This window comes from Elgaria multicarinata, chromosome 14 (genome assembly GCF_023053635.1).
Source record: "Elgaria multicarinata webbii isolate HBS135686 ecotype San Diego chromosome 14, rElgMul1.1.pri, whole genome shotgun sequence".
Taxonomy (NCBI): Eukaryota; Metazoa; Chordata; class Lepidosauria; order Squamata; family Anguidae; genus Elgaria; species Elgaria multicarinata.
The window spans coordinates 12,439,125-12,465,874 of record NC_086184.1 but is presented as its reverse complement, the minus strand read 5'-3'; the positions used below and the strand labels follow the sequence as shown (position 1 = coordinate 12,465,874).

Sequence of the window (26,750 nt, the reverse complement as noted above, 5' to 3'; positions counted from 1 at the left end):
TTTTATAAAAACCTGAAGGAAAAAAGGAAGTCACGCTAATGTGCTTTTTTTTTTTTTGCAGTATGGCTTAGCTGCTATCTTGTTTGTGTGGGCACATTACACAAGCAGCATAAGTTCTTAATCATCTGTGAACTTTTAGAATGGCATAATCAGCAATCTAATAATATTTCTTATTATATGCTCGTATGTCTTGCTGGAAATTATTTTGTGGATTTAGACCGTAAGATCCCTGCTGGATCAGACCAAAGGTCTATCTAGTCCAGCATTATGTTTCCCACTGTGGACAGCTAGGTGCCGTTGGGAAGATTACAAGAAGGGGTCTTAGCTGTACCTTATTTAGCAAAAATGTTTGTCTTGTGTCTATTTGACACTGCAATCAGGGCCGGTGCTACCATAGAGGCCACTCAGGCGGCTGCCTAGAGCGCCAAGCTCAGAGCAGCACTCATGCGCGTTGGCTGTGAGCCGGTCCGGCCCGAGGATTCAGCTGGGACTGGGCGGGCGAGATGATGCCCCGCGCCCGCCCAGTCGAAGCAAGCCAGGGACGCTGGGGTGGGGGTGGGGGTGGGGCGGCTCCACGTTCAGACTTCCGGAATGCGCCTGGAAGAGAGAGAGAGAGAGAGAGAGAGAGAGAGAATGTATGGGTGAATGGGGTGGATCATGGGGTCTTTGAGTGAATGCATGTGTTCATGCGTGTGTTTGTTTGGCGTGAGTGAATGCTGAGAGTGTGTGCGCGTGTGTGTGTGAGTTGGGGAGGGGGATGATTTGGAGGTGATATTCCTATTAAATAATGCATTTTAGACCCATCGACATTCCTTTCCAATTTGTTTGCTATAATTGGCATGGCGTATTTCTTGCACTTTAAAATAAATTTAGCAGTTTCAAGTTTTGTGCTTCTTATTTTTTCCAGGTAACATATGTTCTTAAAAATAAAAGTTGGCGTTTTGGGGGGTGGGGTGGGGGTGAAAGTAGCTCACATTGCCTAGGGCGCAAAATAGTCTGGCACCGGCCCTGACTGCAATGTCTCTTTAATAAAGGTTTATCTAATTTGGCTAATTGCTGGTAGTGCAATACAGTTAATGCTTCTTTTAAACATATGTTTTGGCAATATCAAGTAGTTGCTTCTTTTGGGGAGGAGGTTATTACATAGATATTTTTTTGTACTGGAGCAGTTTTTAATATCCAGTGATGTACACGCTCTTTTAAATTATTTACCTGCTTCATGGAAATTAACAAATGGTTAGTGTAAATGGATTCTGTGCACCCTTTTGACAGCTCAAAGACTGATATTACATTACAGCATTGGAAGGTTAAACACTCACCTCTTACAATGCAATGTATTGAGGACCTTAAAATGAATTCAATATTTGAATGGGTGGAATATTGATGCCACCTTCAAATGAATACTTATTTGGATATTTGGGCTACTTTTGTTGAAACCAATGTATATTTGCTAGAAAGCTGTATGCATTTCACAGAAATCCTTATATGTATATTAAAAACGGATATAAATAAATAAATTGGGGACCCATTCACGGGCGCCATTTGCAGTGTTTTAACTCTTTCTTGTTTTAGTAGCATCACCTTCTTATAAGCCACCGAAACAATACTATTTCATTCATCCTCTTTTGAGTATCTATTTGAGATTATTAACTTCCATCTGCCTTAGTCTGTTTCTGTCCGTAGAGGAACATAGCCAAAGCATTACGAATAAGAAGCATAGTCTTTTTTTCTCTCCTTTGTTTTTCTTTGACATCTCTTACAGCCATTTGATCTCTCTCATTTGAACTTCACCCTTCTGTGGTATGTGCATGTTTCATCTAGGGTCATGTCCCAGCTGGAGCAAGGGCACTGTCTAGGGCTTCTTGCAGTCACTGAGACATTTGTGCCAGCACAGCAGCTGAATAAGATCATAAAGTGTCATGTATCCTATTCCTACCCTCTGCTATAACTGTTACCCCACAAACACTTTTTCTGTTATAGTGACACTTCTGCACCTCAACACTTCCTCTCAACAGACTTCTGTACCTTTGCACTACACTTTCTGGTGAGACAGCTTCACACCTGCACTAGGTGTATGGACCCAATCTGGCACTAGGATCATACAACATGAAGCATAGGTTTTGGCTGAAATTATCAATGTTTTTCTAGTGTTGTTTCTAGAATGTATTTTTGCCTCCTGTTGTCCAAGCAGAAATTGCAACGAATAGTCTGAAAAGGCAATATGAAAGGCTCTTCTTGTGTAGCGTGGAACTGCTACACAAGGCCATTCAGCATTATTGATGCTGTATAAATGGCTTAGGCTGTACACAGACTGAACAGTGAATATTGTATTGTGCATTAATGCTTGCTCTATTAAAATACAGAGCACACCATGTCAATGCCTAAATGCTTCTTAATGTAAAATAATATTTCTAGAATGTGACAACTAGTAATCCATCCTGTTTCATCATTCTTTGATACCAAATAGTGTTTTTAAAACGTCTTGATATTTTAAATAAACACAGAACCCTTTCAAGAATACAATTTTCAGCATATTTTAGGTTTTATAATTTGGGAACACTTAGACATGTTTTTTAAAATAATAATAATAGTTTTTTCACAATGCCAGAACGCTTGGAATGGGGTGGGCGAAACACATATTGCTCTGTAGCAAAACACTGTTTTTTCATTATATGCTTTCCTTTGTTTATCATCAAGATACTCTCTGAAAGATATTAATGCATATCTTTTTCTGCTTGATTTTGTAGTGAAGCTATAATCCTATGTTTATAGCATGCATTTGTTGCTATGGAATAGATTGCAATACTGATTAAGCACAATTTTAACACAGGATTTGTTAGGCAGAGAATTTAAGCTGTTTGATGGCAGCAACATATTTTGCCCATTTAGAACACTTTTGAGCAAAACGAGAAATCATGAGGCATGAGAGAAGTGGATTTGTGTTCTGTTGGACTGACAGATATAATTGCTTTTCACATCTGCTTACTTATGAAGAGATTTGTATATGCCATTTTTAAATTCAAATGTTGTTCCCATTTCCTTCTCACTTTGGAAGTCATTAGGCAGCTGCATCACCTATTCTGAAACATCTCACTAACTTGTTTTAACCTTGGATTTGTTTACATGATCCAGGATGAGGATGAGCTTGAACTGGCTTAAAAGGATCATTAACTTTAATGGCACCTTTGGCTAGCTAACACTGCAAACAGTGGTAGGTATCTCCAAAGGACCAATCATTCACAATTGCTTGTCATAAACACAGGGTTCACTGCACAATCAAGCAGAAAAAGTAGATCAGCCATGAAAGTTAGGTATTTAAAGAAGAGGAATAGTATGGGGTGTGTGATTACAGGATTCTGGGACTCCCTGCATGTGTGAACACAACTTTGGGAGATTTTGATTGAGATAAAAGTGCCTGGCAATTAGGGTTGAGTCAGAGAGAGCTGTCAGAAAGAAGTCATACCTGGGGTCAGACTTGAGGGATCTTTCCAGAAGTCTGAGTCGAGGGACAAAGCAAGTAGATGGTTGTTGCTTATGCAAAGTTCCAATACAAACAGATGGTCCTTTCTAGCCCTTCCTGTCTACGAAGATCCAAGGACGAATCTGTATGGGCAACCTGAGGACACTTCACTGCCCAGGAAAATGGTCCAAGCTGCAGCTCTGGGGGCTCACCACACAGGGCAGCGATACACTCAGCCAAGGGTTCCTGGCTCTCGTTCCATTGACTCCTGTTACTGGTTAACAACTTCAGTATCCCTGGCTGATTGAATTAAAATAGCTGAAATAGTAAATGTGAATACCAAACAAAAAGTTAAGGATATAGAACAATAATGTTTAACGCACATTAACCAGAATCCGCTGTTGCTTTACCAGATTCTTGGCTTATAGTGAAGTATGAACCAGGAATTGTGGCTTAAATCAAACCTTAGTTTGTTAAACAAGCCATGGTTTGTAGTTGACCTGTTTAGCAATTAACGGGAGTGGTTTGCATGTAACAACAAGCCAGGAACCTGCTAAAGTTAAATGGAATTCTGGTTTAATCCACTTCCTGGCCATGCGAGAGCATGGAATGTGCAAGGAGGGAATGTGCAAGGCCGAGGCTTTGTTTGGACTCCTGTCTGCTCTTGCAAGTAGTGCTTGTGATAGAATCGCTCTGTTTGACTCAGCGATTCCCCGGCCGGAGAAGGGGGCCCTGACTCAGCCAGCCCAGGCACACACCCCTTCACTGCTGCTTGTTAACCCTTTGTAGTCTAGCTTCTCAAGGAAACAACGCCACACTCCAGAAATAGGGACCAAACACTTTTATTCTTCAAACTACACACTTTTATAAGGGTCCACACATTAAAGTAAACACTTAAGAGGTTTTGGGGGGAAACATAGACAAAGGAATGACACACTTAGGACAGCAGAGACTAATACCTTATCGTCCCCCTTTACACGCTCAAGCCTAATAGAATTCACACTCACTCCCCACTTTTACCTCCCACCAGCCGTAACTCTGGCAAGGTCCCTTGCCCAATTGTACCCAAACTGAAACTAAAACAAACCAAACATATAACTCTGCGACTCAACCTCTTGCTCACTCCGACTTGGCTTTACGCCACTCATATTAAGACTCCTTCCTTCAGCGGCCACGTGGAGCCTCCACCATCCAGCCGGCCCGGCCTGGATACTCTGACTCACCACACACACACTGGACTCGTGACACCCACAGGGAAGAGACCGGACCCTTAGGTGCCTAAGCCTTTTATCCCTTTCTGGGACCCCCTTGTCACCAGACCCACCCTGACCAATAGAAACCCCATAGCAACCCACACCTCTCCTGAAGGGAGGGGGGAATGCTCCCAGACATTGCACAGCTGCAACTTGTTACTTCCACCCCCTGGTACCAGCCTGGGGAGGCGTTATCAGATGCCAGGCTCATCTCACCCAGCGCGGCCTTAGCATTTCACTTGCTACTCCCTTTTCAGACACAAAACCCCTCTCCCTGGGATGAAGCAAAAGATGTTCTCTTAAAGGAACCATGGGCTCAGCCCATGACAGTGCTAAACCATGATGCAATGTTTTTGTGAAATTTTGTCCTGTTCTAAAGAAGTTTTAATATTTCATTTCATTTTGCACCCCACATTTCTAATGAATTGTGTGAGATTATAAATAGTGATCTTTCGGCTTGTTTGTAAACTTTTGAGGCATTTGCATGAATAAATGGTCACTGTGCCAAAAATAAAATTGCCTTGTAATGGTTCCACCACTGAAGCTGCATCTGTCCCTTAGTTTATATCAACAAGATTTTTTAGCTGAGTTAATGAGGGGAAGTTTACCATTTCTGCGGAGCTGGATGTGTGAGAAGTCGTACCTGGGAATAGTTGGTACTACATGGCACTTGTTTTATTATTATTTTTTACTGATAATGGTTTCTTCCTCAGACTGCCATAGATAAGCCCACAATTCTCAACATATGCTGCAGAGACCAGTAGATCCTTGTAGGCTATGCGCTAGTGTCATGTGGATTAGAGGAATTAGATTTATTCAATAAATATATGAAGGGCTGCTTTGCCTGCCTGATAATTTGCTATCCTTAATATAAAAAAAAACAGAGGCATTGCTTTGATTTTAACAACAGATGTTTTATTTCTTTGTTGGCTGCAGATGGCAGATTTCCTGGTAAGTGTATGTTTTACAAGGCCAACATATCTTTTTGTAATTTATTCTACTGTATCATTCATAGATTTCCTTGCATTAGGACTGCTTATTCGGTTGTCTGCCAATGCCATTCTTTGGAAATGGAACAACACTTCTCTCTGAAGTACTACTAATGTTGCATTACAAGTTATATTAATGTCTGTAGTTGCTGATGTTTTTTTTTTTTTAAAAAAAACTGGTTTTAGAATAAATACACAATCATTGTTCTTATTGCATATATTAACATAAGTACTTGCTGCCATCTGAAACAGGCATTTTATAATATATACCATCCTAACTTCATGTTCTTATCTTGGTGACTTCTGCACTGAAAAGTCGTAATCAACTTCCTCAACTATCTTTGCAAATTCATAAATGTGATTCAACAACATTAATAGCCACACTTGTGATTCAAGGTTAATAGCTGTTACCTTACAGTGCAATTTAGTTGCCACACTTCCCCTAATATTATGGGCTTTGGAAAAATAACATTAAATATTTGTTTAGAAGCAAGAAGATAATTTTGAAACACATGTGGGATCGGTCAGCTCACAGTTAGGAACTTAGTATCAAATACATTTGATGGTTTTTCTTCTTCTTTTTAATACTATTTTTATTGATTTTCAAGTAAGGACAAATACAATAAATACACAGAGTAAAAGAAAACACTCAACAACAATATAGATGTTCCCACAGCACCACTATAAAAAAGCGTGGGTGTTCATTCCTTCAATAAGCACTTGGTACAGAAAAAGATGCAGGTTAAGTTAGGACCTCTGACCCAAAGGATTCCTGAGTCATTGGGGGTCTAGGTTCGCCAGGATTCATATTAATAAATGTGAAAAAGTCCAACCAGTTTTTCATAAATGTGTCTGATGTTATTTTTCCTCTTGCTAACCTGCTTCTTTAAAGTACGACATTTCATATGTGTGTTTCCAATTATGTAACTTGGCTGGCCCAAGCTTGCTTTGGGAGTATTCTGAGGGACAGCGAGAGTTAATGTCATGCACGTTTCCATTGATATACTATTAAGGCTTAGATGGTAATAGTAGATCCTGTGCAACAAAATGGCAAGAGGTAAGGAAGGAGCTTCCTTGAAACTGTTAATTTGAGATTCATTATAGGTATTTAATGTACTCCTTAAACCTGGGGGGTGGGGAACTAAGTGTTTTCCAAAACTGCTTTTGCATTTTAAACCATCAGTTTTGTAGCAAGATGCAGTGCTTTCAACAGAGTCTGTCTATTCTTACCTTTTGACCCAGAATGACATTATTTCCTGTTTCGTGGGGGTGTTGTGTGTACTTGTGCTGGGTGGCAAAAGGGTGACAGGATAGGGCAGGAGTGAGTCTCTATAAATGAAAGGGAGCTTTAAGTATGCATGAAAATGTTTGATTGAAGCCATCTCCCCTACCAAATATCATGGGCGGACTGTTTGTGTGCTGCCCTCGTGGATCAGTGGCAGCAGAGAGCAGTGAACAGACATAAGCCCCAACAGTGGTGAGAGAAGAGAAGGCTGAACCAAATAAGCCAGTGAGATGAGATCCCTCATGGAGGAAACTAGCCCCTAGTTGGGATTTTCAGGGCAGAAGGAAAAGACACCCTATCTTTTGCTCCTTGTGTGGACATAAGGTAGTGTTGAAATATGAATGTGAAATAACTGAAAACTTTCAGTGTAAAAAGCAACTGCCCTGCTGCTACTGATCTTAGGTTGTCTCAATCTTAATTTATTTTGTTATGTTTTGGAGAGAAATATAATGAATCTAATAGTATCCCTGTATTTTGAAAAAAGGGTGTGTTGTGTTGGCTGGTATCAGCTCAGTACTTAGAATTGCTTTGATGATTGGTTCGTAAGTGCAGATAGGAAGGTGAATATTACATTTACTGGCATTCTTATGTGTCCTGTCAGTCTTAAATGAGGGAAGCATTCATTCATGCCATTTTATTTCTAAAAGTTGCCTGGAGCTCTAGGTCTGTGAATACATGCACAATTAACACATGCATAAAAATCATAGAATAGTAGAGTTAGAAGGGGCCTATAAGGCCATCGAGACCAGCCCCCTGCTCAATGCAGGAATCCACCTTAAAACATATTGACAGATGGTTGTTCAGCTGCCTCTTGAATGCCTCTACAGCCAGAGGTATCTAAGCCTAATACATCAGGTTGAATTAGCTAAATTCTAGCTCCACAGTTTTTGGAGAGCCCTTGGGTAAGACGCCCTCAATGGGCCCCTTTCCTCAGTGAGTCGACCTTCTCACCATCATTGTCAACAGCTGGTATTGTTCCTCATCCTCTTTCTCATCATTACTACTACTTGTTTATTTGGCTGGCAGAGAACCCGTGAGCAAGAAGGCAAAGGGATCTCCTGCTCCTCCTTCACACCTTCACAAAGTTCTGAGCCAGTGTAAGATGCAGGTGAACAGTCAGGTTGCAATGGTGATGGGGAGGAGCAAGTCCAGGGGACTCTTGTCAGTGGACCCTTGCTGAGGTGTGGGCCACTACTAAGGTATGGCTCTTTGGCAGGTACCTGGCTATGCTCTAATGATCTTCAAATGAATTGGATCTTCAATAACGGACTGGAAAGGCATGGAGCTGTAAAGGTGTCAATCCTCAGTAGGAAAAATAATAATGCCCAAGCTTGGACAGGGACAGACATTGAGTTGTAAAGGTGTTGAGCCTCAATAGGGGGAAAATGCCAAAGTTATGCTTTGCAAGCAAAACTGTTAAGAATAGTACATGCAAGTAAGAAGAAAGTACCGTCTTACACTGTGATCCTTTTTGTAGATAACAGTCAACAACTTGGCTTATACCTGGAAACAAAATGGAAACTACTTCAGATCCATATGTGTGTGATGATTACACTTGTACAAATATGGCTTTCCAGTATGTGTACAAGCTGTTTTCATGTGCTTAACTGCAGGTTTCTTGGGGTTTCTTATGTGGAATCACTTTTTATGTTGGAATCTCTGATGTCTGAAGAGGTCCTCACTCAACTTGTGTGATCAAGGGCTGAACAAAGCAAACACATTTTAATAAATTAATACAAATAAGTGGCTTCTATCAATACCTCTTTTCTTCCACAAATCCTCATAAGTTACTATGAAAATGGAAGGTGATGTTCCAAGCTAAAAGAATTCAATTTTCTTTGAAAGTGGAGGAAGCAGCGAGGAGTCATCAAATTCGATTCATCAAAGACTTGAAAATGCAGGGCTAATTTCCAATATATCTTGTAGAATTAGTTTCAGCTCATTTTGAACTGAATCAAGTGCAACCTTGAATCTTAAAGCATGCCTTGATTTTGGTTCCCGATTCCATTGCACATAAAATAATAGTTGTTATTAGATTTTATTTATGTGGCTAGGCTACATGGGGTATTGAACAATACTTTCCTTAGCAGATGAAAGTGCTTGTAACAATTGTCCTACCTTTATTTTGCTGATGAAACCTTACAGAGCATATTTTGTAGTTCTTTCTAGGGCTGCGCACGGACCCCTCGAACCGCTTCGTGGCCTGATACGGAAATTTCGGATCAGGCCCGAACCGCTTTAGTTGATCCGACCCTCCCCCACTCCGCTCTGCGGAGCAAGATCCGGAGGGATGCATTGAGATTTCCTCCCCCCTTCCCTACTTACTTGCCTCCGCGGTGGATGGTGGAGGCAGGTAAGTGAGGAAGGGGGGACAAAATGGGGGCCAAATAAGCCCCCCTCCCCCTGCTTCCTTACCTGGCTCCGCTGCTGTCACAGCACAGACTGCGGCGACAGAGCCAGGTAAGCCCCCCTCCCCCCCCCACTTACCTGTGTCCGGTGTAGGCTTGAACTGAGGCCCAGGCCTCAAAGCGGAAGCAGGCCTGCTTCCGTTTTGAGGCCTAGGCCTCAGTTGAAGCCTGCGACGGACCGCGATGGATGCAGGTAAGCCCCCCTCCCCCCTTACCTGGCTCCGTTGCTGTTGCCGTATGGACTGCGGCGGTGCCAGATGAGCCCCCCTCCCCTCCCACTTACCTGCATTTGGAGCTCCGGATGGAGGCGAACCACTTTGCCTCGATTTGCAGCTCCCCTGACCCGATTCGGATCCGCCTTTGGGGGAGGCGGATCGGGTCGCTCTGCTCCAGATTCGCAATCCGAATTGGAGTGGAGCCCTAGTTCAGGGGTTCCCAAACTTTTTCAGGTAACCGCCCCCTTGGTTCCACAAACTCATGCCCAGTGTTCCCTACCCTACACTGTAAAAATCATTATTCAGAATAGCTGTTTTCAACGACCCACTAAGGAAGATAATAACAATAAAATTCAAAACAGTAACAATTAATTGAATATTTATTCAAAATCCGGATCACCTGCCGCAGGCTTGCCGAGGGAGGGAGGGAAAAGAGAGCGAACGCCTCTGTTTTGCAGCCGGCATGGCAGGGCACACCAAGCAGGATATGTCTCTTCATTAGCATTTTGGCGCTTTTGAAACATTTCAATTCACCTTTAAAGGACTCTTTTTAAATGGTATTAATACATGTGTGGATTCTTTCCCTATATGGCTTGGGACCAAACTACCTTCTCCCATAAAAATGTCCCTGGGTTTTAAGACCTTCTGGAGAGGCGCTTCTCGGAAAAGACCACCTCGAGCGCCCGCCTCCTGCCCCTTTGCCTCTTAGCACCCCCTGCCCCCCTTGCCTCTTAGCACCCCCCTATGCAATCTCACCACCCCCAGTTCTTTCTAATGACTGTTCGTATTCGGGGCTGTTTTTTATACACGTTGACTGCATAATCTGACAGGGTTGATTTTAAATAGAATTAGTTGTGTTCATATTAAATATGTTGCAGGATTTATCAGTATGCAAATTACTGACCTGTTTTCTTGTAAATGAGAATAAAAACACATTTAGTGGCTCCTTTTTTTTTTATCCTAATCAACATGTTAAATAAACACAGTACTCTACGCCACCCATTCTCTTGACCTCAAGCACTGCAATTTTAATGAAATGTTCCAGCAAGTAGAATAGAGATTGAATATCTTTAAAAGGAAAATTTTGTTGCATTTTGTATGACTATTTATTTTAAAAGAATTTACCAAAAGGCTAGTGACATGAGCTAAACGTATTTTTGTTGGGATATTTAATCAGGAATTGTTTTATTAACTAAAAATAACTGCAATTGTATACTATAGAATTTTAAAGAAGAGAAATGGTACAAAATTACATTCCAAAGAGGTAGCTGTGTTAAGTCTGTTTCAGCAAAACTAACAGCCTTGTATTAAAGATAGATTTACTGTGATACAAGCTTTTGTGGTCTAAACTCACAAATTCTTATCATAAGTTGGCAGCTTGTAAAGCTATACCCATACACCCATGTGTGTGTGTGTATGGATATGTCCACTTCGTGCATCTGATGAAGTGGGCTTTGTTCCACAAAAGCTTATGCCACCAAAAAAAAAAAAATGTCTTTAAGGTATCGCATTATTCTTTGTTGTTATAAATCAGTATTTTTCCAATATTTTTATCTTCTGGGAAGTCTTTCCTCGTCTACTTGTCTGCCAAAGAACTTCTGTGCCTTGTAGAAGGTTCCAGGATATGTTCTAGGATGCACAGTCTGTTAATTCAGAGAGCTGTTCATACCTGCTGGGCTTACTGTTGTCCAAAATGAACTCAGTACACCCTAGAACATGCTCACTGTTTCCTCGAGGTTCTGCGCTGAAAGGGAAAAGCAGTAGTGGTGACTTTCAGACAAGCTTGCCTGCCATTAAGGATCTTCTCAGTGAGAAAGCATAAACTTCCATGGAGTCCTAGTTTCCTTGGAATACAGTTTGAAAACCAGTATCAGCTTCATGCTCAAGGACATAATAGATTTAAAGCTTATTCATGGGCATGATTAAGGCATAATGCTAATTGTAGGCCTGTGTGTGGTCTCCTTCTGTCATGCGCCACATTTTAAAAAACTTTTGTCATTTGGGCAAACTATTGTTTGCTATTTAATCCCAGCTAACTATGGTTTATACAAACTATGGTTTGCCCACAAGCTACAACCACAGAGCACATTTTGTTCTGGGTTTGTGGGCAAATTATGGCTTTCACAAACTACCATTTACTGAGTCTGGATGGAACAGCAACTTATGGTTTGATGAGAAATAAGTTAAGAACTTGTGGTTCACGAGAGGAGGGGATGAAGGAACATGTGAGCCTGAAGTTTATGCCTACTCATGCACAAAATCCTGCACAATGATTCGGCGTTAGATCGGGGCTCCACGATGGCTTGTTCTGGGTACTTTTTGTGTTAGGTACTTTACATTGTTAATATTTTACTCAAACTTCATGTAATCAATTGACAAAATGAGCACGATGTCTCAAGCCTAATTAGAGAGGCTTCCATCTTTATTGCCCATATACATGAGCTATGAATATCTTATTCAAAGAACAGATTAATTTTTTATATACAACTATCCAGTACTGATTTGTAATTAGTCCCCAGATTTTAGTGAGCAACCCAGTCAGTACAAAGACATAGGGGAGGATGGTTGGGTAAAGGTGGAAACTATATTATTCACAATTATCTAAAATTCTGAAATGAACTTTAATGGTTGTATATGCCTCACTTAGAATGAATCAGCTTTCAGATAATAAATGAACTCATGTTAGAAATAAAGTTCTAATGTATGCTGTCTTTTCTGTGTAGCTGTGTTACAGTATAAAGTTCTGCAGGTAGCTGTTCTGTTTATCCACATAATTTGGTTATTCCACTGGTAAAAATCTGATTATAGAAGAAAAATATTGTAAACTAGTTAATGGTTATAGGTTGCATTCTGGAAGCATAACATCAGCTCTGGCTGCTGCTGTAAATCCCCCTTTCTCCCAATACAATGCTAGTTCACATCTGAGAATAGGAGAGTCCCACACACCATTCTGTTTCATTGCTGTTTAGCTTAGTTTGCTTTTACTTGGTGTACTGGCTATTATGAGGAGTGCTGAAATATTTGTACATTGGACGTAAACATGCTGTTTTCAGGTGTGTGGTTTTTTTTTAATTATCAAGGTATCTTGGACTCTTTGTGTAATAACTTTTAGCTTTCTGTCTGTTGTGGAAGTGCCCTCACTATTTTGATATCTCGGGAGTGAGTGAGAATCAAGCTTTTTCTGGAGTTCTTAGATAAAGTACTAAATCCATGTTAGCCTCTGCTTCAGGATTTCTCCTCTCACACTGAATGAGGCCTCGTCAGCTGTGGTGCCCAAGGTCTGGAAGTGCCTCCCAAATGAAGGTTTGCCTGGCCCCTTCCCTGCTTGCTTTTAGATAGATGGCAAACACGGTTCTATTTCAGTGAGCTTTTTGTAAATTTACCATTCTTAGGTTGTTTTATGCTTCTGCTAGTTTTTGTTCTGCTCATGTTGTTAAAGATCGTTGCTGGTTTTATTGTTTTATTTTTATCTTTGGGTATTTGTTTGAAAGGCAGGGTATAAATACTGGAAATTAATATATAAAAGGGTATCCTTAAAATCTTTATGAGGGCTGTAGTTCTAATTCATTGTTATTGCTGTGGTTGTAATCAAGACCTCAAAACTCTTTTTCTTTAGGCTCTGTGTATGAACCCCTTAAAAGCATTAATCTTCCAAGGCCAGATGGAGAAAATGTATGGGATAAACTGGATCATTACTACCGAATAGGTAAGTCAAACGAGAGGCAAATTGTTCTGGTAGTATGCGTGTATATGTGTGGTTTTTAAACAACAAATAATTACTTTTGTATGTAGTCCTGTGGGTTTCCATCAGTCTGTTGAAAAATCATGCTGGTCCTTTCAAGCCCAAATAGTTTTGAGTTGGGTATCTCCTTTTGTATATTTCTGTCTGTTCACTCGGGTCAATGTCATAGGTCCTGCTCTGAGTTCTTGCATCAACTTCAGTTGTGGTGGGTGAGTATAAGAAGCAGGACTTTTCAGTTGTGATGCCAACATTGTGAAATACCCTCCCCAGAGTGTCCTGCCTGCCCCCCTTTTTAACTTTCATTTCACCCTCTTGTTGAGACTGGGCTGTTTCAAGAGGCTTTTGTGGAAGACATCTGGCCTAGCTATGGGGTTTTGTCTCTGCTGCTATATTGCTGGGGAGGGGCAAGCACGTTTTCTTGTTGACTATTTATGCTGCTTTTTTATTTCTTTGGTATTTTTCTTCTATTTTTCTATTAGCCACTTTGAAATTGTTTTTTTTTTAAAATGTGGGATAATTAAATAAGAAAAAAACAAAAACAAATAATCGCATGTTCTTTTTAGAATGTAAGCCTATGCGGCAGGGTCTTGCTATTTACTGTTTTACTCTGTACAGCACCATGTACATTGATGGTGCTATATAAATAAATAATAATAATAATAATAATAATGTCATATAATTGGGATCATAAGATGTCCAGGTATTCATTATGTGATACTGCTCTTTTGTTTTCACATATTCAGTCCAAAGTAACATGTAACTAGATTGTTTTCAGATGGCACTGAACATTGCTGGAATTCATGGACATGTAGTTGTTTTATCTCATTATCTTTCAAATCAAGAAACCAACCATGAGCCATATGGCCTGTTTAAAAGTGTTGTGTCTTCAAGCAGTAAGTGTCTGCCCATTTGTTTGAATCCAGCCAGGTAATGGCTGTGTGATTCATCACTAGAGCAGTGAGCTTAACTATTCAGTAGTAAAAAATCAACAATGACAGCACAGCCTAAAACAGTCAGGCAGAAACACTCTTACAGCTTGTGTAACTTAATTGTCAAATAAATGTTCTGGCAAACTGTTGAGATGTCCATAGTTTGGTCTCTTTTGGAGTCTTTTTCATCTTATCATTGGAGTATCTGACCATTAAGTTTAATTCTAAAACATGGCAATGGCCAACTGTGCTTCCCTTTGGCATCCATCAAGGGTCTTCATTTTATATTCAAATGGATAATTCAACTGACAGGCATTGACTTGGGTGACATTCTTGGCAAAGTTTGCATATCATTTGTATGTTTGTTTAACAAATATTCATCTTACATGATCATTTTACATGATGACAATTCAGATAAAGAGAGAAGAAAATTTATTATAAGAATTGACGTGCTACATTATTGTGTTATGCATTTGTTATGATCACAGCTTAAGTGGTGGACAGCATCTTCAATTAGTTATTCCACTTACACTTCTTTTCCGAAAGCTGGCATGACTGCCAGCTACCATGATTTTGCTGCTGCCAGTTTCAGCTACTTTGACATTTCATTTCATTTATTACATTTATATACCGCCCCATAGCCGAACCATCAGAAACATAAAACATACCATACCTGAGAGGCATGGAGTTATCCACTGGGAATGAAACACATGCAGTGGTTTCTGGGAAATGTCGCCAAGGATCACCGGGAAAGGGGAGCGTAAGGGCTTTGTTCCAAAGAAATGTGAGAGAAATACTCAAAGAAACCTCCCTCCACAACTCTTTCTGAGGTGGAATCTGGTCCTTTTTGTAATTCGTTGCATTAAATAATACCTCACCTTTATTATTACTTCACCATTATTATTTTCTTCCAGTATAGAAGTTATAAAATTACTTTCTAAAGTTGTATTGGTCTGTTGCTGGAACTTCTGGCTGAGATTAAATTAACTTTAAATACAGTGGATAGAATCTCCTCAGGAGTCATTGAAACTGCCAATTCTCATCTCATCATTTTATAGAATTCTCATTGTTTTATATAAATACTGAACAAAAATATCATTGTAAGGTGCTATACGATTGTAAACTTCCCATGAACAAAAAAATTAATTTTTGACAAGAAATAATAACTGAATCATAAGTATGGTGCTATATAAATAAATAATCATAATAATAAAGTAGCTTTCACCAAGAATGAAATTGCTTCAATATTTCCTCCTTGGGTTGTTTTGGGTGCCAAAACTGATCCACACATGACATTATTTAATAGCATAAACCATTAAACACATGAAAGAATATAATCGGAGAGAGCTGAAAAGGTGACTATGGGATTTATTCCACATTAGTCCCACTAATGGCGCAATCCTATGTATATTTAGACCAAATAAAGTCCTAGCACCTCCTAACTCAGCGGTTCCCAATTAGCTAAGTACTGTGGACCCCTTGTTTTTCAAATGCCAAGCCATGGACCCCCTAACTTTTGAAAAAAAATGTTATCTCTATAGTAGTTACCTGTACGAAGCAATTTTTTGGAGAAAATAAGTGGTAGCCCCTAATAAGCAAAGGATTTTAGGTAAAAAAACAGACCATAAAATTTGTGTTATTACCACGCAAAAATGACAGTGATTTAGATAGGAATATAAAGATGAATTTAACTTTACTAATATCTAGTTTACAATTGGACAAATTATGACTTGTCTAGCAGCTACTAAACCTAAATGTGATGGGAGAAATCATGCCTCTTTTTGTCCCGAACAATCCCTTCCACATCCAGTTCAATATTTCCTACTTTTAATCTCAAATCTGGATCAACATTGAGCCGATTTCTATGCTAGTTCTTCATATAACAAAATGTTGAAAAAGTTTGTTCACAAAGATATGTGGAACAAAAGGTAACTAGATGTTTCAAAGCTTTTTCACCTAACTTCTTATAAGCAGGAAAAACCTTCACCCAGAATTGGTCCAGTCTATATTCTTTGAAAAATGATTTCAATGAACCATCACAAGTCATGTCAACAAGTGCATCTTGCTCTTCCGCAGATAGAGTTGTTAGTTGTACATCACCTCATTCAAAAGGATTCCTTCTCCATGTGTTTTCAGGATTAGGTGCAGGGAAGTAATCTCTGAAAGCTAGTGGCTAAATCACGCAGGTGCTCAGTGACGTTATAGTTTACTTCTGGTAGGAATTCGTCATCAGTGGACTCCAGAAATGAATGGTGAATATGTGAGTGGTGCCATGGACCCCCTGGGTGGGTTATGTGGACCCCCTGGGGTCCACAGACCCCCAATTGGGAACCACTGTCCTAACTGGCTGGGGAATGCTAAGACTGGAGGACATTTTTTCCCATCTAAACATGGATAGGATTGTGACTTTAGAGTAGAACTACTGAAATAAATTAGATTAGTAGTCATGAATAACCTAAGTCCTATTTGTTTCAATGGGTCTCCTTTAAGTAGGACTAACATTGGATACAGCTATAAGACCACATCTAAACTGGAAACAAAAATTGATGAAAAAGTGATAGAGGGTAGCCATTTCTTTTTAACTACAGCTCTGCACCTGATACGTGATAAAACGTTGCGTTACCACATGGCAGGATGAGCAAGCTACCTCAGGGTGAAAGACATCACCCTCACTTAGCACAATCATTTCTATAGACTCTCTGTAACCTTGTTCAAATGGCAAGGAAGGTTTCATGTCCTGTCAGGTGTTTCCATCCATAGTTACAAAGGAACTGGGAATTTGTGGTTTTGTTCAGGGACTGAAAATTCGGTGATGCACTCGCTAGCTGTCTCAAAGAACGACTGTCCTCAGGGTTCCTTGAAGAAACTATAACAGTTAAATTACTTTTTGTAGCATAGGCAAACTGCAGCCAAAAATGTTGTCAGGGATTCTGAAGAAAAAAGGCAGGAAGAAAAAACGACCAAGAGATATAGGGAAACAGTAAAAAAAACCCTATATACCTTTTTTATCTGTGTTTCCCTTCCATGTTCCATCACTAACTGTTTCTTCTTCATCCTCACTTGTATTCTTTCTTTTTAAAGTGCTGTTTTCATTTGTTGAAGAAAAAAAGTATGTTTCTTTTAAAGAGAAATTGAGATTGGTTTTTGTTTTGCTTCTCTTGACAGTCAAATCAACGGTGTTACTTTTCCAAAGTCCAACCACCGGTCTCTTTCCCACAAAAACATTTGGCGAAAACCAACGGGCAAAAGTACACGACAGTCTGTATTGTGCTGCATGCGCATGGGCGCTGGCACTTGCGTACAGGTAAATGGATTGATTTCTGTTTGCGTTGAATACAATTAAGTTAAGTCCGCAAAACTGCCTGCTTGCCTAGTCCCATATTAGCCAAACCAAACAATGTATGGGAGGGTTCCACCCTTAAAGAGAGCCTGATAATTATAATAATTTCCAATAAATAAAAGAAAGCTTACTTGCCTAGCTGCTTAAAGGTAATACTTTCTGTGGCAAATTACCAGGCAAGTAACTTATTTCAAGGTTGGAAGATAGATTTTCTTTTAGTTTGCTCGTTTGTTCATCTTCCATTCTTGCATGTGAAATGTCTCTAGACGCTGATTATTATAATGCCGTCTGTGCCTTCCTCCAGTTTTCCACAGTTTCATCACTGCTTGAGAAGGCGTGTGCTTATAGCTCATCCCACTTGCCTTCCAGGGAGTGCACTCTCCTGTACAAATGTTGGTGGATTATGCACCATTTTAACATGCCAGCATTATTTATTTGTTTATGACATTTGTATGCCATTCCATAACATAAAGTTCTCTGGACAGTTTACCAGTTTTCTGATACAGCGTGTGATTAAGGATTATGTTTGGTAGGGATAAGATACTACTAATATTAATGTCCCTAGTGAACAGCAAAATGCTAAATATTGAAAGCAAATGGCTTAAGAAAAGACACACTGAGTGATGGCAGCCAGAATTGGAGAGAAAGAGATTCTGATTCAAGAATACCATGAAATTAAATCTCCAGTAGTAATTAAGTCCTAAACTAACTAAGTTTTTTGTTGTTGTTTTTCAAAATATCATACTGAGTAAATGGTCTTAAGATGGCTTTTATTGTATGCTGAGGTTTATAACCCCAAGAGTTATTGCAAAGGTGGGCAACGAACTTTAGACTTACAAAATAGAAGCAAGTCTTCAGTTTGCTGTCTTCTGGCTGGTTTCTAGGGGAAGCCTAGTTTGGGTAGCCTCAAGAGGTGCGATTATTGGATCCTGCAATTACTCCTGGCCCTAATTTTCTGTTATCTCACATCACATATCGAGTGTTATACTTATCAAAGTGCAAATCTGCATGGTTTGCTATGCAGATGCCTGCTTCCCCAGCCCACCACCACCAAAATATTTAGCCAATTGCATTACCTTGCCTTCCAACTAAAACCTCTGAAGCTGCCTTGGCCTCAGGTAGGTACCAAAGTCAGAGGACTCAAAGAGGTCCAGCACCCATCATAGAATCATAGAGTTGGGAGGGGCTATTGTGGCCATCGAGTCCAACCCTCTGCCCTGTGCAGGAATTCAGTTGAAAGCATCCTTGGCCTATGGCTGTCCAGTCTTTGCATGAATACCTCCAGCAACAGAGAGCTCACCACCTCTCTAGGCAGTTGGTTCCATTGTCTGACTGCTCTAATTGTTAGGAAGTTTTTCTTGATGTTCATCTGAAATCTGCCTTCCTGTAAATTAAGCTTGTTATTTTGTGTCCTACAGTCTTGGATGATAGGGAACAAGTTGCAGCCCTCTTCTGTGTGAGAACTGTTTCAGTCCTTGAAAAGCGCTATCCTACACCCCTCAATCTTCTCTTCTCCACACTAAATGTATCCAGTTCCTTCAATCTTTCCTCATAGGATTTAGTTTCTAGTCCTCTGATCACCTTTGTTCTTCCCTGAACCCGTTCCAATTTGTCTGAATCTTCCATAGAATTTGCCCAGAACTCTTTCTGTAGCTTATTTGTGTCCTTTATTACACAGCTAACTAGCACATGTAGGGGCAGCTGCCTTCCTCCTCCCACTATGCCTCAGTTTGTTGTATTAGAAACCTGTTGTTCCCTGAAAATACTAACCAACCTTCTTAAAAAAAAACCCATCCTTCCCCTGAATTCCTCTCTTCGGGCTTTAATACTACTTTTGTCTTTTGGGGAAGGGGTCATAAACCTAGATACTTGGCATTCCGTCAGCAAAAGATACAACTCTCACATGGCTGACCACTGTTTTTTGGGCTTGCATCTAAAAATGCCATCACTAGTACCATTCTCACCCTCAATTTAGCTGACCATATAGAATCATAGAATAGTAGAGTTGGAAGGGGCCTATAGGGCCATCGAGTCCAACCACCTGCTCAATGCAGGAATCCACCTTAAAGCATACCTGACAGGTGGTTGTCCAGCTGCCTCCAGCTGCCTCTATTGTGGGAGAGCCCACAAACTCCCTAGGTCATTGGTTCCATTGTTGTACTGCTCTAACAGTCAGGAAGTTTTTCCTTCTGTCCAGCCGGAGTCTGGCTTCCTGTAACTTGAGCCCATTATTCCATGTCCTGCACTCTGGGAGGATCGAGAAGAGATCCTGGCCCTCCTCTGTGTGACAACCTTTCAAGTATTTGAAGATGCTATCATGTCTCCCCTCAATCTTCTCTTCTCCAGGCTAAACATGCCCAGTTCTTTCAGTCTCTCCTCATAGAGCTTGTAGATAATTCATATCAACATACACAAACTCAATATTAAACAATAACAGATATCAAGTAATTATATATATAAAACTAATGCTTAAAAATACCAAAATAACTCAAAACACACATTAAACCCTTTTACAGCTAAATAAAACAGATAATTTATGTAATTATTATACATCATACAAATCTTTCAATTAGTCAATCAGAAGAACCTCTATGCCAGTCAACAACAATTGAACCCATTTTCCCCTTAATTATAGAGTCTGTTTCAGCAAATAGAGCTGCCCTATCTCTTATTTATTAGCACTATGTTCATCTTAAGAATTTAATCCTTTTAAAAAACGACACGCACACACTTCAACAGATCGTTTATTTCATTTTTTACAAGGTTCTGAATGTTCTTGAATAACTAGCTCTTCTTCACTTCAGCCCTGTAACTGTCTATGCATTTTATTGCCCAGATTTATCTTAAGGTTGTGTCCTAAAGCTGTTTTTATTTCCGTGGATATTTTGTAAAAATATTTTTAGTATTTGTTGTTTTGGGCATTTTAGTGCATGCTGTTTTATATTATTTGTGGCTGTTCTTACTTTTTAATTGTATTTAACTGGATTTTATTGACCTTTATTTTGTAAGGGCGACTCACAAGTTGAATGAATGAATAAATAAAATTTGCTAATTATGATTTTGCAGTAATACCAAATTTCTTCTTGATCGATCCTAAGATGCTACTGTGTGTATGTGGGGTAGGTACTCTTTTATAGAAAACTATAAGGGCCTTGCTAGACCTACCTTAGAATCCGTGTAGGAGGAGGGGCCAAGCCGCACTAGAAGTAGCGCGGCCTGTAGGTCCCGTCCACACGTGAGATGCAACGGGGCTGAGGGAAGCCATTTCCCCCCTGCCTTAAAGCGGCAGCGTGCACAGGAGCGCACCAACGGCCAAGGTAAGGGTTTAAAAAAAAAAAAAGGGACCCTTGCTCCCCTGCTCAGCAGGCATCACAGGCTGGACATGGCGACAGGGATCGCCATGTCCTGCAGGCCGGACATGGTGACAACAGGAAAAGCCGGCTGGGGACAGTGGCGGCAGCGGGACAGGGCGGCTGGGGACATCGGCGGCAGCAGCAGCAGAGGACACAGCAGGTGGGGACAAGGGGGGGTGGCAAGATATGCACGTGGGGACAGGGAGGGATCAGAGGCCAGGGGAAGTCGTGGGGGGGAATCGGGGGAAGGGGTGCACATAAGTGCACTAGCCGGAAAAAGCGGCGGAACGGTCCACACGCCCGCGGTCTCGGCCCCAGCCTGACCTGAGGCCGGGACCGCGGGAAGAACCGCACTACAAGCAGTTCCTGTTAGCGCGGTGCCAGGGCGGCTCGAGTCCTGGCTGAGGCCGGGATCCCTTGTGCGTCATCTGGATGCACAGGGACGAGCACGGGCCTCGCACCATGCTAACCCGTGGCCTAACTTTTCCTCTATAAACTTCTGGTTCCTGGGGAGGAATCTGTGACAATAGCTCTAGAGGAATAGAGGTGCAATGTAGGAAGTTGTCGTATATCCTATCAGACTATTTGAGCATCTATTATTTCTCCAGTTTTGTCTCTTTTAACTGGCTGAGGAGCTCCAGGGTCACAAGCAGAGGTAATCCACATCCCCTGCTATCTGATCTGTTTAATGAAGATGCCAGAGATTGAACCTGGGACCTTCTTCATGCAAAGCATCTGCTCTTATCATTGAGTTAGCGGGTAGATAGCTTTGGCGATTGGGCCGTATAATTATTTAATGTTTATCTATTACATTAAGGTAACATTTTATTTAATGTAATACACAAACATTAAATAAATAATAAATTGGAAATGACCTCTCAAATCTTTGAAAATGACCTCTTCAGTCCTTCCTTTTTCTGTTCTTATTTTTTAAATTATTCCACTTATGAAAGGATGAATAAAAATAGCTTTGTTGACTACACAAGGATGAAAGTTGTTGGTGTGATTTGGCTCATTGGATAATATCAATTGTGCGCCTTGGATAATATCAATGGTTCCCTTACTCTAGAATTCAGAAATTAATGGTAAATTGAAATAAATGAATAAAACTCAAGCTGAAGAAAAAAAAGATGAACATATCAAAATAAAATCAGAAATAAATGTAGAATAATTAATGTATGGTACTTTAGAATATTGCATAATTAAATACGATGAAACTGTCTAAATTATAAATGATGAGCAATTGTAGCTATAGAAGGATTCATTACAGGGTGGTGTTACCATAGTAACTGGTGAGAATACTTCAAAATCTGAACAAGTTTTACAGTGCACTAGTGCACAATAAATACTTTTTGCCTATAAAATAGGAAGTTTTTTTATTATAATAAGTCAAACCCAGACCCCCAGGTATGTAAAGTATGGTATAAAATAGAAGTTAAAGAGATAAGATGCATAGATTAGGGATCTGACATCAAGGTGGCCAGATGCAAACGAAAACAGGGCTCCTACACCTTCGCTAGTTGTGAAGAAGAGAGAATTTCACGGCAGGTGTAACTTCATGGACGTTTGCCTGAAAAAATACTCGTGATTCAATTGTTCTGTTTTATGTGCTCACACACATAGCTAAAATATTTCCTGTGTATCACACATGGGCTTTTTAAAAGCTTGTTTCTCCACAATGTTCTACAGTATTCCATTTCCTCTGACCCATTAGCTTTTATAGATTTCTGGAGGCGACCTGCAAGCTTTTAAATGCACCTAAAGTCCTGAACACCAGTGTGCTTTTAGACAGAATAGCTGTTGGTTACATGTTTGGATTCACTTGGGATTTGAAACCCGCTACATGTGCATTTTGCTAACATTTCAGTGTTCTTGTGCCTTTTAACATCTTCTCAGTACAGAAAACAGAATTAACTTCTTTTTTCAGTTTCACAGGCAAGAGAATAATTCTTATATTCTCTGTCGTATTGGCTCAAAACTCTTTCTGGCTGTGCTCCTTTTCATGGGAATTTCTGCAGTGTCTAGAAAAACAATGCCAGCGGTCCCGTTTAAAGACCATTCTGCGTTTTTGAAACTTGAAATGATGTCAGGCACTCAGTCTTGAGGGCAAACAAGTGTTTTAGGCAAGCTACAGGCTGGCAGGTTGGCACTGTAGGGTGGGAATCTGGTGGCTTCTCTTCAGTGGTTTGCCCAGGCAGTGGCTTTGAATTGGCCCTGTGGTGTCACCCGAGTCTTTGGGCTTGAAGAATTCTGGGCTGCTTTACTTGTTTAGTTAGAACTGCCTGCAGTTCCCTCCTTTGATTAGCCCCAATGACGCGGCCTGATCCCTCGTGGTGCCTGACAGCTCAACTAAAATAATGTGTCTGAGAGAGAGACAGATACCTCATTCACATGTTAACCACATTTTAGGATTTCATTTTGGAAGAATTTGAGGTCTACAAACACATTTTTCAAGTTCCCTTTGGAAAGAGATGATTTTTTTTTTGGAAAAAAAGTCAACTTTTCTTGCAAACATTTCAAATGCCTATGTTGTTATTTTTCATCGCAGTACATATGTTACCTTTGTCCAGCATACTCCAATTAATGCTTAAAGGAAATTCACTCTCTGTCCCCTATCCACCTACTCAACTGTACAGTATCTTCTAAATTTAGCCATTTTTCGTCAACGGTTTCTTTAGCATGGTATTTCAGCTCAAAAATATTGTTTCACTGCTGGTCACCAAACCCTGCATTGTTAGAATCATAGAATCATAGTAATGGGCATGTTTAGCCTGGAGAAGCGAAGGTTGAGGGGAGACATGATAGCACTCTTCAAATACTTGAAAGGTTGTCACACAGAGGAGGGCCAGGATCTCTTCTCGATCCTCCCAGAGTGCAGGACACGGAATAACGGGCTCAAGTTAAAGGAAGCCAGATTCCGGCTGGACATCAGGAAAAACTTCCTGACTGTTAGAGCAGTGCGACGGTGGAATCAGCTACCTAGGGAGGTTGTGGGCTCTCCCACACTAGAGGCATTCAAGAGGCAGCTAGACAACCATCTGTCAGGGATGCTTTAGGGTGGATTCCTGCACTGAGCAGGGGGTTGGACTCAATAGCCTTATAGGCCCCTTCCAACTCTACTATTCTTTCAGTCTCTTTTCATAGGGCTTTGTTTCCAGACCCCTGATCATCCTGTTGCCCTCCTCTGAACACGCTCCAGCTTTTTCTAATGCACAACGCACAGGAATGTGGTGTTAGTTTAACTGATATATTTATGAGAGAAGAAAAATTACATGGGAATGCTGAATAATTTACTCCCTCCTTCTAGTCAGCATCACATAGCAGAGAGATAGTTCTTCTTCTCCTTCTCCTTGCGCTCAGCTCAACTAGATTTTCATTTGAAGAGCTAATTATAATTTCATTTTCATGCAGAGACTTTTCCATCAAGTGCAGAGGATCTTTGCTCCAAAGAACTTACACCAGTGGTTTCTCGTTTCCTTCCTGGTTTAAACTGCAGTCTTTGTTGTTTTTGAACACTAGATAGCTCTATCAATGCCTTCACTTGAAACAATCATTTGCAACTGTTTGATTTCTCAGACTATTTTCTTTTTTTAGCTGATACTGCTCACCTTTAAAAGCTTTCCTGTTCGTCTTTTTTATTTTTATTTTATTTTTATGACAGCTCTTTGTCTGAAGTACCCTTGGTAACTGCAAATCAAAACCCAAAGGTTCTTAACTATTACAGTAGCCACCTAAGGGGTTCCATTTAATTACAAGCTGGAAATGTCGGCTTTTAGAATTTATATGTTTAATTTAATTTCTCTGCTTTTAAAAATATTATAAAACACTTAGCAATAAATGCAGTAACTGAACCCATAAAATATAGTGAATAAAAGATAGCCAGGATGTCTCTTGCATTCTGTTACTTGTGCCTCTTGAAAGAATCCTTGACATCTTCCTTTCATTAAAGCTTTAATAACCTTCTCCCTGTGGGGTTGATGCAGATACAGATAGTGAAGATCTGAAAGTTAGTGCAGATGGTACTTTTTTTTATATGTTATCAGAGGGAACGGGATCTCCCTAGAAGCTTTCCCTGCTCCTGGTTCAGTGCTTTAGCTTTGAACCAGAAGTATTAGGAGAAGTCTTGATGTAAGTATACAGATGTCTTCCTTACTGCTCTTATACCCTTTCACACTTGTGGTGATTCAAAATATTCATAATAGTGGGAAAAGGGGCTTAATTATCTCCCCTGGCGCTTGAAATCTACTAATGCTCCCCCCCCCCCGCCCTCCTGAAATGTCCCCATCCCTTATGTCAAAGCAAGGTTAACCTTCACAAGAACAAAATTTTACAGCTCCGAAGCTTTGGAATGACTTCCTTGAGAAGCTTTGTATTATCCTGCCTCTGGAAAGGTGGTGGTGGTGATGCCTTTGAGTCATGCATTTGTTTTTAAGATGTTTTGAAGTTTTGTGATCAGTACTTTTGTGGTTTTATTGCAAATGATGTTAAATGTATAAATCACTTTGAGAACCTTACTGAAAAGCAATATATACATTCTTTAAACATACAAGGCCTGTGTATTGTTTGAAGGTTCACAAACCTGCCCAGCAGAAATAAGAAATCTGTTGAACAAAACAAAGAAATGGTTGAAGCTTCCATAGAGCTTATCACCAGCAATCTCTAATGTAGACAAATATTTCCTGCAAATCAGTTTTTGCAGGGGTTCCCAAACTTCCTGGGTCGGTGGGCACTTTTGAAATTTTGAGAGAGTGTAGTGGGCACTCTCACAAAATGGCTGCCTTGGTGGACTTGCCCATTCATAAAATGGCTGCCATGGTGGGCATGAACAATCACAAATCAATCATTTCCCAGAAGGCAAAAACTGGTGAGACTAAAATAAAAGTAACTTCCCAAAAAACCTAAGCGATAGTGTTTAAGCTCCAAAACAGAAAACACTCTTCTGAACTCAAATAAAGATGGGTCTGGGGAACAGCCCTTCACTTTGCAGCATGCCAGCTTCCCAGTTTTTAATTTTTTTTAAAAAAAACCCTTTAAGAAATAAAATATAATTCAGGAAGGTCCGGAAGCGTGGTGGGCATGAAGAGAGGTGTCCATTGGAGATCTCAGAGATATAGCCTGTGGCTATGCATGTTTGCTTGGAAGTAAATCTGGAATGTTTCAATGTGGAACAGTATATGAATACTATAAATAAATAAATAAATAAATAAAATCCCTCTTTGTTGAATGGAACTTGCACCCAAGTAAGTGTGCTTAGGATTGCAACCGCAGTTTCGGATTGCAACCATTAGTTTCATAATTCAACATTGCTCAGTGTGTCATACATTTTCTCAAGCAGGTCATATGCAATACAGTAGGTTGTGTTAACAGACTAAAGAGGGGGTGGCGAGATTACATACGTGTATGTGTGCAAGCCTGAGTTGAAACTTACATGCTGCTCTGTTTGTTTTTCCTATTCTTCAAAGTGTCTTGAAGAAATCTGTTCATTGTATGAAAGCGACTGCTGAAGGCGCTAATGTCTCAGTCACAACCACACATCCTAATATTGTGATGCCACAAAATGGGTGGAGCCTCTTAATGAGAGAAGGCAAAGCTTTTGTAAGAATGCTATGACCCTGATGTACTTTCTCTAAAACGGAAGGAAGCAGAAGAGAAATAAGAGGGAACCAAGGGGGGATCTACACTATTGCTTTTAAAGCGCTTTAAAGCACTTTGAAAACGTTTTGAAAACTGTATATGCAGTGTGTCCTGGGCTCCAACAGTTGTCAAAACTGTTATA

At 40.3% G+C, this 26,750-nt stretch overlaps 1 protein-coding gene across 5 annotated transcripts in view; it reads left to right on the top strand.

The window, feature by feature from the left end:
* PHKB (phosphorylase kinase regulatory subunit beta) overlaps positions 1 to 26,750 on the top strand; it is a 150,285-nt gene that overhangs the window by 8,794 nt on the left and 114,741 nt on the right. For 3 of the 5 annotated variants that reach the window (XM_063141263.1, XM_063141262.1, XM_063141264.1), the window contains exons 3-5: positions 5,650 to 5,664; positions 13,227 to 13,316; positions 17,447 to 17,585. In XM_063141263.1, coding sequence (XP_062997333.1) covers positions 5,650 to 5,664; positions 13,227 to 13,316; positions 17,447 to 17,585 — 244 coding nt within the window. The remainder of the gene's footprint in view (positions 1 to 5,649; positions 5,665 to 13,226; positions 13,317 to 17,446; positions 17,586 to 26,750) is intronic. The other 2 variants (XM_063141265.1, XM_063141266.1) reach the window with 1 other exon arrangement.